General features: G+C 31.0%; 1 protein-coding gene across 3 annotated transcripts in view; it reads left to right on the plus strand.

Annotated features, from left to right (window-relative positions):
* Positions 1-16,924, plus strand: part of LOC145286021 (SWI/SNF-related matrix-associated actin-dependent regulator of chromatin subfamily A containing DEAD/H box 1-like) — a 148,180-nt gene that overhangs the window by 102,317 nt on the left and 28,939 nt on the right. For all 3 annotated transcript variants that reach the window (XM_080134639.1, XM_080134640.1, XM_080134641.1), the window contains 3 exons: positions 5,098-5,193; positions 7,302-7,423; positions 9,001-9,183. In XM_080134639.1, coding sequence (XP_079990765.1) covers positions 5,098-5,193; positions 7,302-7,423; positions 9,001-9,183 — 401 coding nt within the window. The remainder of the gene's footprint in view (positions 1-5,097; positions 5,194-7,301; positions 7,424-9,000; positions 9,184-16,924) is intronic.

Here is a 16,924-nt window from a genome sequence, read left to right on the forward strand (position 1 = left end):
AGAACTAGTAATAGCAAGATTCCAAATAGAACATACTGCTATCACATACTCATAAAATACTAAAAGATGAAGAAGCGCCAATTTGTATCTCATGTCAGGAACCATATATCATAAAAAAAAAAAACTGCAAAGATCTTCAATAAATTTTAAAAAGTATTACCAAGGAAATGGTTTGAAAGACCTTTTCCACAAAGTAGATCTTAACAAACTTCTAGAGGTTTTAAAAACTACAAAATTATACAATAAAGTATAATTGGAAAAAGAAAATACCCTCAAGACATAGCATATATCTAACACCTATCAAACTGCAATAATCACACTAAGATGTCAAAAGTATTAAAAACAAGCACTAACAAGCAATAAACAAATTAAACTAAACAATCTCTTTGGCATTAGAGAACCCAAAAAGATTGATATATTCATAAAATAAACCCTCAAATCAATCAACCACTTATACTAGAAAACAAAAATCCAAAGTGCATGACAAAATGCCCTGCTGGAATCTACAAAAACAAATTGGTAAAAAATCCCAAAACACATGCCAACACAAATTAGTAACAGAAGCTAACACTTACTCAGAATAACACATCACATATTCCAAGTCAAAATAAAACAAACTATGGTTCAACAAATTATGCCAAAAAGCTGTGAGAACTCAAAATGCTAATTTAAGAAAATTTTAAAATAACCCAACAAAATAAAATTTGAACATATACAAAAACAGCAGAGCAAAAGTACAAAAAACTATCAAAAAATCGAAACGGAACATATGAAAAAGATATGTATGAAAAATAAATGTAAACACTAAAACAAAATGTATGGAAGATGGTCAAGAAAATATCAGGGAACAACAAGAAGAACCCAATCAAACACCTAATATACAACATGAAGTTCACTAGCAATTAGGACAAAATGTCTCCCTGAAATATACAAAAACCAAGTTGGGGAAAATTCCAAAACGCATGCCAACATAGGTTAATAGTCAAAAGTAAACACTAACTCTGAACATATTACCTATTTCAGCACTATGCTACTTTCCATTGCAAGAGAGAACATATCAAAATACAGCAAACCTTAGTTCAATAAAGAATGCAAAAAGTCATAAGAAAAAGATGTGTTAACTTGAAAATTCAAAAATAGTCCAACAAAAAAAAAAATTTGGACATGGAAAAACTATGTATGAAAAATAGATGAAAACACTGAAACCAAAAAAGTATGGAAGATGGTCAGGAAAATATCAAGGAACAACAACAAGAACCCAATCAAACACGTAATATGCAACAACATGAAGATCATTGCCAAGAACAACATTGCAAACAAACTAGCAGAACGATTTTCTATAAATTCATTATCAAAAACAAAAACAAAAAGAATGAACTGCAAATCAAAAAATGAAGAAAACTATAACCAATCATTCAATAGAACAGAATCAAAAGAAGCTATACATGAAACTTATGATACAACAGTTGGCCCTGATGAAATCCATTACTAAATCTATCGCAATATCATCTAGAATACCTACTACAAATCTCTCTACTATTATATAAAAGGAATTCAACTCAGAAACAGCTGGGCCAATTGTTTTGAAGTTTCACACACAGATATTTGATGTGCCTAGGAGTGTTCTTACATAGGTTTATGTATCAGAATATGTCATAAGTATCGAAAATCAACAATAAAAAAAATCTGATTAAAGAAGGAAGTCTTACTCTGACCAAAGTTAACACTTTTATAAAACCTAACATCACAAGTGCATATGAGAAGTTTTATCACTGCCTAAGTAGAAAGGCACAGTCCATAAAATCAACTATAGATTCTTTTATAAGATGGGGGCGCATTCAAAATGTTCCTTTTTAGAATAGTTGAACCATGAAACTTGGCTTTTGTACGTTTAACTTTAATTCAAGTGATTATTTATACATAATTTTAGAAAATCAACAGTTGGTTCTTTGATAAGATGGGTGCATTTGAAATGAACGTTTATGTTTAGATCAAAATTGCTTAATGATACTTGACTTTTGCATTTTAAACTTCAAGTGAAGCCATCATTTACAGATTTTATAAAATGCACAGATTCTCTACAGTGCAATGTAGACTACAAGGTATTGTGAACTAAGTCACTGGAAAGGTACATTGTGGAGAAGGGGATCTTTAACTAGAGCAAGTAATCAATCGATTTGATTAAAAAATGAGCGATTTCACCGATTTCAATGACAACAAGTGTGCGAGGAACATTTGTTGATCCTCATTCAATCGCGGACAACATCAGGTCTCTTTGCTCGTAATTCTCTAAAACTTATGAAATATTGACAAATAACAATATCCAAAAAAAACCTGGAAGCAAGCTATAGTGACCCAAACAAAAAGACCATCCCGTAAATAATTGACTGATTACTCTAGGTAGTAGCCTGCGTAAGACATTCAAAAGAATGATTAATGAGAACCTAATGTTGTCTGCAAGACAAAAATCTTATTACAGAGCGTCAGTCAGGTTTCAGGAAAAGAAGCCCTATTGACCACCTAACTAGACTTCAAACATTCATAAGAGAAGCATTTGTCAAGAAGGAACATGTGATAGCAATTTTTGACATTTTTTTTTTTTTCAATGTGAAAATGTGGCATAAAAAGAAACCTACATGAATTGGGACTAAAAAGCAGAATGCCCGAGTTTATCAACAAAATTATGGAGGGTTTTCAAGTATAGATAGGCAATATACTTTCAGCCTTAAAAGAATAAGAAATGGGTATAGCTTAAGGAAGCATCTGATCTGTCACCATTTTCAATGTAAATATAAACAATATCATTAAAAAACGTAAGTACAGGGATCGACTGTATCTATACATAGATGATTTTCATATATGCTATTGATCAAAATATGTACTCATAGCCGAATGTAAACTTCAGCTCTGTCTAAATAAAATAAACAACACACTGACTTGGGGTGCTGATATAATTACAATACTATACTGATCTTTAATTAGATCTAAACTTGACTATAGGTGCTACATATATGGAGCAGCCAGAAAATCATAAAAGAATTAAATGTGATACACCACCAAGGATTAAGATCAACTTTATGTGCTTTTAAAACATCCCCAATGGAAAACTTGTATATAGAAGCTAATGAATCACCATTGACACTAAGACAAAAAAAAAATTTGCATAATGTCCATCAAATCCTGCCTATCAATGCGGTCTCCATCCACAATACTCAAATCTCTTCAACGAAAAGAAAATATTATCAAACCATACAGTCTTCATATAAAAAAAAAAACTTGTCACAAAAATCCAAAATTCCATTTTTAGATGATTAAATAAGCATCAATAATATTAAAATTAACTACTCCAAAATAAACTCATCCCTCAACTTTCCATGAAGAATTGCTCAACATTCAAAATATATATAAAGTACATTCACATTAAATATCATCACGTATAAATTATACAGATGAATCAAAAGATGGAGACCGGATAGGATCAAATAAAAATAAAGAAAAGATTTTCAAATAACGTTCAACACAGATTTGACACTAATAGAAACTGATGAACTCTAAAAATATTTCAGTCTTACAAACTTTTTATCAGTACTTATGTCACTAAAAGAATAAAAGGACACATCCCCTGAATACGAAACTATTAAATGAGCTAAACATTTTAACACTTTTGGATTCCAAGCCACATCGGTAATCTACATGAATGGCAAAGCTGATAAAGCGTCGAAAAAGTTGTTACAACTCTACAACAGGAAAAATCCCTTATACAACTTTAAAACTAAAAATGAATATATATTTCTAAAAACAAGTGTCGGGAACAATAGAACTCGTGTATAAAAAAAAGAAAATAAATTATCCAAACATGAAACATCAGAATAAGAGATACAAAAAAAGATGTCAAGAAGAGAAAAGATAATAATTACTGGACTCTGAATAAGACACACTTTTGCTACTCATTCATATTTACTGAAAGGAGAAGAATCACCATTTTGTATAACATACCAGGAACCCTACAGCATAAATTAATGAGCTGTGTGAACTTTGAGCAAACCCAAATGAGACACTATCAGGAAAATAACTTAAGGGTGATATTTAGCAAGGTAGAACCAGAAAAATTTTTGAAGGAAACAAAAATATATAACAAAATATAACCAAAAGGTTTCACTGAAATATTAACATTCAACTACTATCTGCCATATTTGTTTTGACATAAATAACCTAAAAGAGGTTGATATGCTGTAAAATATATACCAAACAAGATAGGTAAATTAATTCCCTGAAGAGAACAGTTTACTGCGTTTTACATGTCCTCTTACAAAGATTACTATTTGGATATAATAATACTAAACCTTATTCTAGAATTCTTATTCAAAATTTGATTAGAATCAATTACATGATTGTGATTCAAGAAAATGTCTCAAATTTAAGGGTTACGGAATCTTACGAAGAAATTGAAGTTCAGGGAATATTGCATCATAAACTGGATCAAATTCAATGTAAATATGATATATTTTAAATGGAAGATTATGCCTATATTATGTCAAAATAATTTGTAATTATTCCAAAAGAAATTGAAATTTTTATAACCTATTTTTATACCTATTTTTTAAATTTCACAAAAATTGAAAGTGTCACCCTTTTTTGCCTCTTTGCATAAAATGAAATTAAACTAAATAGATCCCGCATTTTGACTCCTTACACCTAACAACTGTGCTCTATCTTTTTGAGAGAACGAGTCTATTTAAATATATTTACCTGCCTCTTCCCATTGCAGCAAGGTTAAGCATAAGGTTTGATAATGTGAGGGAATCTTGCCTCTGTCTAGATGGATGTAAATTTGTCATGGTTTGATCTGCCAGCTTTAAATCAACCAGTAATAAAGCAGGAAGGAGGGGATACCATCTGGTAGAATGGCCGTCGGGTTAGAAGAATACGCCACTCAGATATACACCTGAATATTTCTGTTTAAAATTATTTCTATGTATACATATAATTTCATTTCCTGTAGATGTAAGTCTTGCAACATTTGTTGAAACTTCATTGAGTGAAATTTCACATTTCTTTTTGTTTGTTTTTTTTTGTTTTTTTTTTCTTTTCCCACAGAATTATCTCGGCAAATATGCTTTGAATTCCTCAATGATTACAGATTCTGGAAAATTCCGTAAATTTGATGAGCTATTACCTGAATTCAAAGAAAATGTAAATTGTTTTATTTTCTACTTTTTAATTAAATTTATGAAAATTATTAGAAACATTAACTTACATAATAATTTAAATGGTTTTTAAAAATGAAAATGCTTGAGTTTTTATATTTATTTTCATGTGACTAAATTTATAACTGATAGGTTGATTGCAATATGTTAGAAAACAAAAACAACTTTATCATTTCAAGCTAATGGTTTAATTAACCATATATAATATGTATATATATATATATATAAAATTTGAGTGATTCAATGAATTTTAAAAATTTATGATGTGAAATGTTTGAGTTTCATTCGGTAAAAAAGTTTTTTTACCGGACCCATTATAAAACAACAAAAAAAATTACTCCAGGAAAATGCCCAACTCGGATCATAACTTTGTGATGTGGATTACCCAAAATACAGTTTGGATCATTTTACCACACTGCTTTCAAGGACAGTCACCTTTGATTTTACCGTGCAATTTGGATGTAAACTTTTATATCTTTTTCTTTAACTTCCCTTACTCTGACTTTTAATTACTCATTCAATTTTTAATAATGATTTTCCATGTCTCACTGACAAATAGGGTGTATGCCATTATAGCTATTTGCTAATATTTTCTCCTCTGACAAGATGGTAGACATCGAAACCCTATAGGATAAGGAGTTAAAATATTTCTAATGTATTCTTTGTCTTACATAGAATAATAAAAATCTTTGATATGAAACTCAAACATTTCACATCATAAATTTTTTAAATTCATTGAATCACTAAAATTTGATTTATTTGCTTGATCTTGTATATCGAGCAATTCTTATTTAGATGAGATAATACTTATAGAATATTACTGCCAGTAATATATTTTGCAAATCTTATAATCACAAGTTTCCATACCAGCTGATTGTTAGATAATTTTATTCTGAAGTGTGTGTGTGTGTGTATATATATATATATATATATATATATATATATATATATATATATATATATTAATTAATGGACTGTATTCTTCAGTCAAATTTAGGCATGGTTAAATATGGAATTTTTAAGATTTGAAATAGTTGTTCATATAAATATTTTTAGTTGCTCATACAAGAAATTACTTTAAAATATTTATTTGCACAAAATATAAAAATATATAATGAACAAATTAGGCACAAGACCATTCAAAAGTGTGGAGATAATGGGTGTTATTGGTCATCCTTGGTCTCAATACTTAAAATTGTCTATCCAACTCTTCACTAGAAATATTTCAGTCACCACTATATCACATTCACTCCAGGGGCTGTCCTACTTAAGATAAACCCAAATTTGAAAAAAATTTTATTGGATTATTTGCAATAACATTTTGATTTTGAAAAAAAGAAAAATGACACTGTTTTTGTTTTTCTTGGGTTTTAATAGGATTTTGAAAGTTAAATTTAATCCTTACAAAATTAGATAATAATTGGCTCAAATTGTTATAAAATTGAACTAATTTTCTTAATCTTTTAATCTCTATTTATAGAATTTACTAATCTTTACTTGTAAGCATTGGATGAAGCTGCTCATTTCTCTCCTGCTTTTGTTGTCCTTCTTTATAATGTTCTACTTGACAGTGTACAAATGTTTCTAAATTCAGTTTTGATTTTGAAGGGTCAAAAAAAAATTTTTTAACCATCAACATTATCAAAAATTAAAATAGCTAACATTTTATGAAGAATTTTTTTATTTCAATTATTTGATTCATAATTTACTCATTAAGATAGCATCTCCTCTTCTTTGAAAGAACGGGAAATTTTAAGAATTAGAAAAAAAAAAGTTTTGCTTTAAAACTTGAAATCATATTTATCAGCACAATCACATTAATATTCAAATCTTATTTAAAATTGTTAGTAATATTAGCATTTTTCTGGCATATTAAATCATGCTTCATTTCAAACTTGATTAAATTCTGCCAAGTAGTTTTTGGCCTTACAAGTAACCAACAACAGATGCTTAATTATGATTTATATGTTGATGCATATTTAATAGATACTCATCAGCCATTACATTGCATGAAACACTCTTTATCTCGAAAGTTGGTTTTATTAAAAAATTGTTATCCAACTTTTCTTAGTTACGTGATCTTATTCTTTTTAGGGTGACCGAGTGCTTATTTTTAGCCAATTCACTATGGTCTTGGACATTATTGAAGAATATCTTAAAATTAAAGAGGATATCAAATATCTACGATTGGATGGACAAACACCAGTGCATGAACGGTAAGGAGTAATAAAATAAATAAAATGACTCATCAGTTTTATCAGTTGGAAAGGAAATGTGTGAACTCCTAAATTTTAAAAAAAAATTTTTTTTCATTCAATTCTGGGGTTCTCAATATTCTATGGATTGTTCAGCTTTTGACTTTATTAACCATGCATTGCACAATTGCATTAAAACATACTGGAAATATCCTTTAATTATGGTGAGGATAGCTGTTTATTTTATTCAGAAATGATTTTATTTGAACAGTTTTGGTATATGCACATAGGTTTTCCAACTGGCATGAAATGCAGATTCATACCAGTAGGATGATTTACTTTTACTAACATTTAAACGGAGGAGTTGAATTGTTAAAATCTTAATTGAACATTGAACAAGATGATTGAAATCTTCATACTGTCCATAAAAGTTGGCTCCTGAATATGGGTTGCAGGTCAGTTTTTAAAGCAGGAAAGCATTGCTAGCTTATATTGACTAACTTTATTGGAGAACATAAAAATGCTTAATCGAGTTGCCAACTGCACGTTTTATGAAACAGTAAATTTTTCAAGGGTTTTTTTTTTTATTTCGCAAACTTAATAAAGAATGTAAGGTTATGATGATGAATACTATCATTGGATGGGAGGTAAAGTGCATCATATTTTGTAATCTTTTTTTTTTTTTCTAGAGAGATTAAAAAAAAACTTTGAATTTCGAGACTGCATAGAATCACGCTTATGCTTTACGAACATAATGCAAATGCAATTTGGCAATAAAGTCAGAATCTTTAACAATTTAACAGTGATTTGTCTACCATGTGTGTGTTGCCATAACAATGTTTTCAGTTTAGCAGGCATACTACTGGATTGGGTTGAAATTGTTGATATGAACTTAATGTATTATGATATTAGGATTTCCAACAGACAGGAATCGAGAGTATCCACTTAATATGATTTGGTGGTGGAGAATGGCAATAGTGTAATATTTTTTTACCTAGAGTCGTAAGGTCACCTGATAGGTGACTTTACGACTCCCATGAATTGTGCACCCACTAAATTAAACAGATCTACTAATGTATCAAAGATCGTCTTATTGTTGTAAGTTAGACTGAATCTGGATATTTTTTATATACAGATAATTTTTTGACATGCACAATGTTGAATTTATTGCATTCATAGACTGAAACATGTAAATAAAGTTTAAATTTCATACAGCTGATAAGTAGAAATATCATACAACCAGTTCAAAGCAATTGATAAATGATATTATTTCCACCTCTTAAGACTATGCTCAACAAACAGAACTTGCTTCTGAAAACCCTCATTTTGTTACACATCTGCTACACAACACTGAAAAATCAAGAGATTATGAATACGACACACATAAGCAATCTGCAGTCTATCCTATGTTAATAGATTGGAGGTGCAAATAAAATATTATCACATTGTTAGTTAAAAAATATTATTTGATAGTCAAAGCAAGTACAATTTTTCGTACAACACATTTACAATTTCTGTGCTATTTTATCACGCAAAATGATAAAGCAGCAAAAATATTTGTTTTTTTGCTTTCTAATCTTCTGTATTTTCTATTTCAGACAAAGATTAATCAATCAATTTAACGGTGACTCTGAAATCTTTATCTTCCTCTTGTCAACCCGAGCGGGTGGCCTTGGAATTAATTTAACTTCTGCCAATGTTGTTATCATCCATGATATTGATTTTAATCCTTACAATGACAAACAAGCAGAAGACCGGTGCCATAGAATGGGTCAGACAAAGTAAGTTAACATATCCTTCTTCAATGATTGTTTGAATGATTAATTCTCACTGGGTTGTCATCTTGCTATCTTCATAGTTGTTTGAATTGGTAGATTGATGGTCGTTAATAACAATGTTTACACTTATTTTATTGAATTCCCTAATTTTGTGGATTGCTTCAATATGTTCCAAGGATCTTGGTGAAGAAGGGTGACTACAAGCCACCACTGATACTTACCAACTGATTTAACTGCTAACTTTGAATAACTTTCTTATATATATATATATATATATATATATATCTATATATATATATGTGTCATCCACATGCAGTACTGTTTCGCTATATCACAGCTCATCAATGTGGCTAGACTAGCAACTACCACAAGCCAGGATTGAAACTCTACTGTCTCGGCAACAATTAAAGCATTTCACTGGACTGGGAGGACTATATATAAGTAGTAATACACACGGACGAAAAAACGCTTTGGATAATCACAGATTTCAAGGTAGTTCTACTAAAATAGCCATATTTTTTAAACCAAAGCACTTCAAGTCTTCAAATTACTACTGTTTTGTTCGGAAATGAATATACTTTCAAATGAATTAATAAATATGAATGTACATTATATATTTTAAGAGTTTTGAGCAAATAAAGTGATAAAAATGTGAACGTCATAAAATGGCGTTTTCGGTAAGGTTTTGTAATGACCCCCCCCCCCCTGTTTTCTAAAGGTCCGTACTGTGATTGTATGAAGAATTTCGTCATGAAATTTGGGAATCAATAAGAAGAGGTGTTAATCTTAATACTGTCAAGTGTCCGAAATATTTTTGACCATTTCTTTTTTTGTCGTGTTAAAAATAAGACTTTAATATGCCGAGTATCGAACATTTTGAAAAAAAAATTCTTCGGACACCCAGTAGTAAGTAAATCAATCTTTTTACTATCTTCATCAATTAAAAGTATTATTTTATGTTGAGTAGGACCGCGGTAATTGATAATTTAAAAGGACCTACCCGAAAAAAAAAAATTGTTTCTATTTCTCGAATTTGGTAAAATGAAGTTAATATTAATAGAAGCAGCAGCAGCTACAGCCTGTAGAATCAGCCATAGCACAGTGTATAAACAAACACGCGTTCTTTAATTTTTATTCAAGAACGAATTAAGAAAAACAAAATGAAACATAATGAAAATAATTAAGAAAAACAAAATGAAACAAAATGAAAACATAATGAAATATGAATATAAATGTTCTTATGTTTAATTAGAGCTATTTTGTTATCAGAATAACATTAGTTTAGAACTATTCGGTTTTCAGAATGTATAACAACAACAATCCCAACCAATTCGGCATTATGAATCTGTTGCAATCTCTCACATTTTTCGTCAAATTTAAAAACATGGTTAAAAAAAAACAAAATAAACTTTTGTAGATATATAGCTTGCATGCACTTTTATTCTTTAAATTAGTTTTGAACAGCGAATTAAAACAATGTTTTACTGCGAACAGCCACAAATGTTTTTTTTTTCAAAATCAAAATAAGTATCAAAATCTCGTTTATACATAGATTCGAAAAAGTTGTCAAAAAACAAATATATAACAAATAAATGTTATCAAAGGCAAGATAAGTTACTTTTCTACCTAACTGGATAATTTTCTAGTGTTTTTATTTAATGTAACATGTTTATTCAGCTCGAAAAACGTACAGTGTTTACCGATGTATTGGAAAATTAAAAATGACGCCCGGCCCGACTCTCTTTGATACGGTAAGTTTGAGAAAAGGAGTTAAAAATTAAAAAAAAAAAACTATACAAAATACTGTTAAAAACTCACCGAATATATGTCAGCCTATGTCACGGTAACATATATTGAGCGAGTTTCTAGCAGTATTTTGTCTACTTTTTTATTTTTAACTCTTTTCCCCAAACTTACCGTTTCAAGAGAGTCGGGCGGCGGGCACCATTTAAAATTTTCCAAAACATCGGTAAACACTGTTTTCAAGCTGAATAAACATGTTACATTAAATAAAAACACTAAAAAATTATCCAGTTAGGTAGAAAAGTAACTTGCTTTTGATAACATTTATTTGTTATATATTTGTTTTTTTTGACAACTTTTTCGAATCTATGTGTATAGTAATACAAACCCTCAAAATCTATATCAATATTCTTGAAATTTTAAAAGCAGTTAGAAAACACATCAAACTACAATTAGGAAGCTTTTTATTTCGTTAATTTTTTTTCTACTTATTAAGCGAAAGATATTTTTACAACCTGCTCCAGCGTAGTATAAACGGCCTATGGAATTAACACCTTCAACCTCGAAAATAGAAATCAAGAAATTTATGGAATTTTCTTTGAAATTTCGCAACGCAGTTTCTTATTAAATTAAAACTAAATATATAATATAAAGCCAATAATTATGAACCGCTAACAGTAAATATGAGTGATGAACGCTCTCTTTGAAAAAAAGCTCTCTTAACTTCACCTCTAATCCAAATTATGTGTGGCAAGTCTCCTCCTAAAACACTAAGTTCGAGTGGCAAGCCCCCCTCCCCCTCCAACAAAATACCTCTGTAAGCCACATACAAGCATCTAAAACAAACAAACAAAAAATAGATCCTTCCTTAAAGAAAATACACATAAAAATAAATTGGTTAACTGTCCTAAAATGCTAGAATGGCCAGGAAATGGTGAATTATTTTACATTAAATTTTTGTGAAACTAACCGCTCCCCCCTCTAATATTGTTTTTGTTAGCTTTGTCTCTGTCAAGTTTTCAGTATGTTCACACATAATTTTCCTTAGCCCTACAATTAATTCAAAGTCCGAATGGCAACCCTCCACATATTCTCATTGCATAGAAACCCTCTTAAAACTACACATAATCATCTTTTTAAAAAAAAAAAAAAAGCATGCATATTTTCCCATAGAAAAAAAAAAGTTAACTGCCCTAAAATGCTAGAATGATCTGTAATAGGAAATTATTTTACATTCAATTCTAAAATAATTTGTTTATCTTTCATTAAAGTTTTTCATGGCATGTTATACATAATTTCCTAAAAAGGTAGAATCACATTTTGGAGGGGTGGTCAGAAGGAGTTGAGTGGGGTTAAACAGAAGGTGTTAATCTACAATAATACCAAAGAAATATTGCAATATATTCATTTTTAAATGGTCTTATGTTTAGATTTAAGTTTTTTGTACATAAAGCACATTACAATTCAACTTTGAGTTCTCCAACTTCTTTTCTGTTTATGGATACATGGCATTTTTAAGGAATTGCTGCATATTTATGCACATTTACTGCAGATTATTTGGAAACCATAAATTTTGGGAGATTTTCAGTTACATATTCTGATTCCTTGTACAAAAATACACCTATACAGTAAATTTCATTTTTTAGTCTTGTGTTTTAACAAAGATATGACATTTTTACTGAAAAAGTAGTGTAAAAAATGTGACGAAACGCATATGGTCTTAAAGAGGGGAAAATATCCAAACGTGTGAGGCACAAAAATAGCCATAACTTCTTTAATTTTAATCAGATTTTAAAAATTTAAAAAGATTCTTTCTTAGCTCATCAAGCTCTTTCTATGCATACCAATATTGAAATATTTCAAGCTATTTCAATTTTTTCATGTGTATTGCTAATATAAGCATGCAAAGATGTCAGCCTGTTGCAGTGTGTTCATTACCTTAGACAGCTAAGTCATACAGGGAATGAGATCCAGTTTCTATGTTCTTTACTGACCTTTCTTTTTGTATCCCCTTTCTTTTCATATCCCCTTTCTTTTCGTGTCCCCTTTCTTTTCGTGTCCCCTTTCTTTTCGTGTCCCCTTTCTTTTCGTGTCCCCTTTCTTTTCGTGTCCCCTTTCTTTTCGTGTCCCCTTTCTTTTCGTGTCCCCTTTCTTTTCGTGTCCCCTTTCTTTTCGTGTCCCCTTTCTTTTCGTGTCCCCTTTCTTTTCGTGTCCCCTTTCTTTTCGTGTCCCCTTTCTTTTCGTGTCCCCTTTCTTTTCGTGTCCCCTTTCTTTTCGTGTCCCCTTTCTTTTCGTGTCCCCTTTCTTTTCGTGTCCCCTTTCTTTTCGTGTCCCCTTTCAGAAAGTAACTCTGCTTCTGTTACAACTGTCTCATTCTTTCATTATATTTCACAATTACCAAAGAGTGATCTATTCATTTTTACAAAGAGCCTTTTCTATTTGATCATCAACAGACTGTTAAGCTGTATCACAACTGCTCAGCTAGACTGAAAACTGCTACATGGAACTTTACATATTCCAAAAAGAAAATCTAATGAGGTTAAATCATATGAACAAGGTGGCCAGTTGATAGGTCCATATCATGAAATTATTCATTTATCAAATATTTCTCTCAGCCAACTGATTATATTGCACTTTGTGGCATGTAGCTCTGTCCTGCTGAAACCACACAATGAATTGCCAAATCAAGCTAAACTCAAAATAACAGACAGCTGCCAAATCTGCAATTAAAGAAAATAGTTGTCAATTTAAAGTTTGCCACCTTTTAAAAGAAAACTCTATATTTAAAATTTTGGCAGCTGGCGTTCATAGCTCCCTTACATTAAGAGGGCACTTAAGATTTAAAGCCACTCCCATTGTCTTCCCTTAAATATTTAGTACATATGATTTAAATTTCATAAAAAAGAATTTATTTGAAATTTTAAGGAGATTATGTCCTCATGCCTCTCATCCCCCTAGACATTCAAAAACTGTCATTATAAGAATAAACTTCTTTAACCTTCATGAGCATTTTCGGTCAGCCAGTTACTAGTTTATTGCTTATACAAAAGCTTAGTCCATACCAATTATGGACTAAGCTTTTGTATAAGCAATGTTGCCTGAAGAGGTCACTACTGGCTGACCGAAACATGCTCATGAATGTATAGCGACATATTAAAGCTTATGTAAAACAAATAAAAAGTACTACTTTGGGATTGAGCACTCTTGTATTAACCTCATAAAAACTTCATTGGTTATTTTACCTCTGGAAAATATTAACCTGGAATTATATAAGTCAATATCTGTTCCTTTATAAGGAAAGGTTAGAGAAGTATATTCTTATAATGACAATTATTGAAAACAAATTAAAATACCGTTATTAGTGGAAGCCACTGGTGGCCATGGCGAAAATGAAATCCTCTGGCTTTCACTCTCATGTATTCTCTGACAGTGTTTGATTGTCAGTGCTGGTCTCGGCCTCCATTTAAATGCTCATAACTAAAATCATCTGTCTTCAATTTTTGGGCACTGGCTGTCACTGGATATCTGTGGCAGGGACTGGTGGTCACTGGGAGCTAGTCCTGTATTGAAGTGTTTACTTGCGTTTAATAGAGTTTACTGATGGACCTTGGTTGTCTTTACAACTGTCACTGTCAGTTCCCAGAAAACACTGTTGGTCACTGGCGGTCGATCAGTATATTGCCTTCATTGGAAGTGGTTATTTGCATTTACCGGCATGCATTGTTGGGCCTCATTGGACTGCTCTGAAATGAAATCAACTGCGGTTACCAGGGTTGTGGAGTCGAATGGTAAAAGTCCGACTCCAACTCCTAGAATGCCTCCGAATCCTTTGATATCTTCAACACCGACTCCAGACTCCTTGACCCCTATGTGGAAATCTATTCTGCAGATCCATATACCAGTCTCCCACACCTATTCAGCATGCATTTTATAATTACTTTTCATGTCTATCATTTTTTACGTTTAACATTCACTTGTATGATAAATATACTCACATATACACTCAACCGGCTTTATTTATTTTACTCATACTAACCCCTAACAAAGCATATCACCACTTGGACATAAAAGGCTGCTATTTGGGACCATGTCTATGAAAGATTAGCAAGATATTGGTTTATGTTACATTTAAACTACTGCATATTAGTATGACCAGGAAAACAGGTAGTAGGAAGGGAATTCCAAAGTCTAGCTGTTCGAGGGAAGAGACTATTAGAATAGAAAGCTTTAAAGGGGTGAGATCTTATTACTAAGCAGGTTTGTCGGTGATATGTATGATGAGGGGGTACAAGTGCAACGAGTTCATCAGAACACATTCCATTAGAATATTTGTAAAACAGGCACAGAGATGCAACATTGCAGCGATGGGGCTGGAGCTTATTTGATAAAGTGGGACAAAGATTAGATTGACAACTTTTTTGAAACCTATCCAAGAGGGAGAGGATAGTGGTAGATGCACCAGCCCAGATGTGGCAAAAATACTTCAGGCATGGGTGAATGGTGGCCTTGTAGAGGTACAGGATACTCTCAGGTGTGAGTAGTTTTCTAGCTCGATAGAGGGAACCCACCATCTTTGCAGCAGTCTTTGCAATGTCCTCTATGTATTTGTTCCAGTTCATATTGCCCGCCAATGTTAGGCCGAGGAGTTTGAAGGTAAAATTCTCAGGTAGGGTGTTATTTTTCATCGACATAGGCAGTTCAAAAGATATAATTATTAAAGGAGAGCAGCTTAGTTTTACTAGCGTTAAATGTTGCCATCCATTTGCATCACCATTCCATAATGGTCTGTATGTCATTTTCTAACGATTCTGCCATTATCTTAGATTAGCAATACACATGAAAAAATTTAAATGGCTGAAAATATTTCAATATTTGTATATATAGAAAGAGCTTGATAAGCTAAGAAAGAATCTTTTTAAATTTTTTAAATCCAATTAAAATCAAGGAAGTTATGTTTTTTTTATGCCTTGCGTGTTTGAATATTTTCCCCTCTTTAAGACCATATGCGTTTTGTCACATTTTTTACACTACTTTTTCAGTAAAAATGCTATATCTTTGTTAAAACACAACACTAAGCAATGAAATTTACCATATAAGTGTATTTTTGTACAAGGAATTTGAATATGCTACTGAAAATCTCCAGAAATGAATGGTTTCCAAATAATCTGCAGTAAATGCACATAAATATGCTGCGATTGCTTAAAAATGCCAAGTATTCATTAAAAGAAAAGAAGTTAGAGAACTGAAAGTTTAGTTGTAATGCATTTTATGTGCCAAAAACTGAAATCAAAATCTGGGATTGGTTAAAAATGAATATATTGCAATATTTCTTTGGTATTATTGTAGATTAATACCTTCTGCTACCTCTGACCACCTCTCCAAAATATGTGATTCTACCTTTATAGACAATTGCATATGAACAACTTGAAAAACTTTAATAAAAGATAAACAAAAATTATTTTAGAATTTAATGTAAAATTGTTTCCCATTATGAAACATTTGAGCGTTTTAGGGCAGTTACACCCCCCCCCTTTTTTTTCCTATGATAGATAAATCCTGGGTGTTTTATTTTTGTTTGTTTTCTAAAAGGTGATTATGCATGGTTTTAAGAGGGTCTTTGTGCACTTATGAGAAGGTGGGGAGGTTGCCACTCTGACTTTGGGTTAATGATAGGGCTAAGGAAAATTATGTGTGAATATCCTGAAGACTTGATAGAAACTTTACAAGAATTATGACAAACAGACAAAAATAAATGTTATTTAAAAAAGTGACGTCCCTCTAACAGAAAACATGATGCTTGGAAAAATATCAAGTATTTAAATTCTATTTAAATATAAAAAAAGAAACAAGTTTTTGCTAAAGCTGACAAATTGTTAAAAATTTTGAATTGTTATTTTGATTTTTAATTACATTTCATGTTTTTTTCCTACCGTTTTTATTTTTTAACTGACCACCTCCTACAAATATATAAATATTGATTATTTTTTTATTTATTTATTTT

This window comes from Euprymna scolopes, chromosome 10, assembly GCF_053919585.1.
Source record: "Euprymna scolopes isolate OS-2025 chromosome 10, ASM5391958v1, whole genome shotgun sequence".
In the NCBI taxonomy this organism is placed as follows: Eukaryota; Metazoa; Mollusca; class Cephalopoda; order Sepiida; family Sepiolidae; genus Euprymna; species Euprymna scolopes.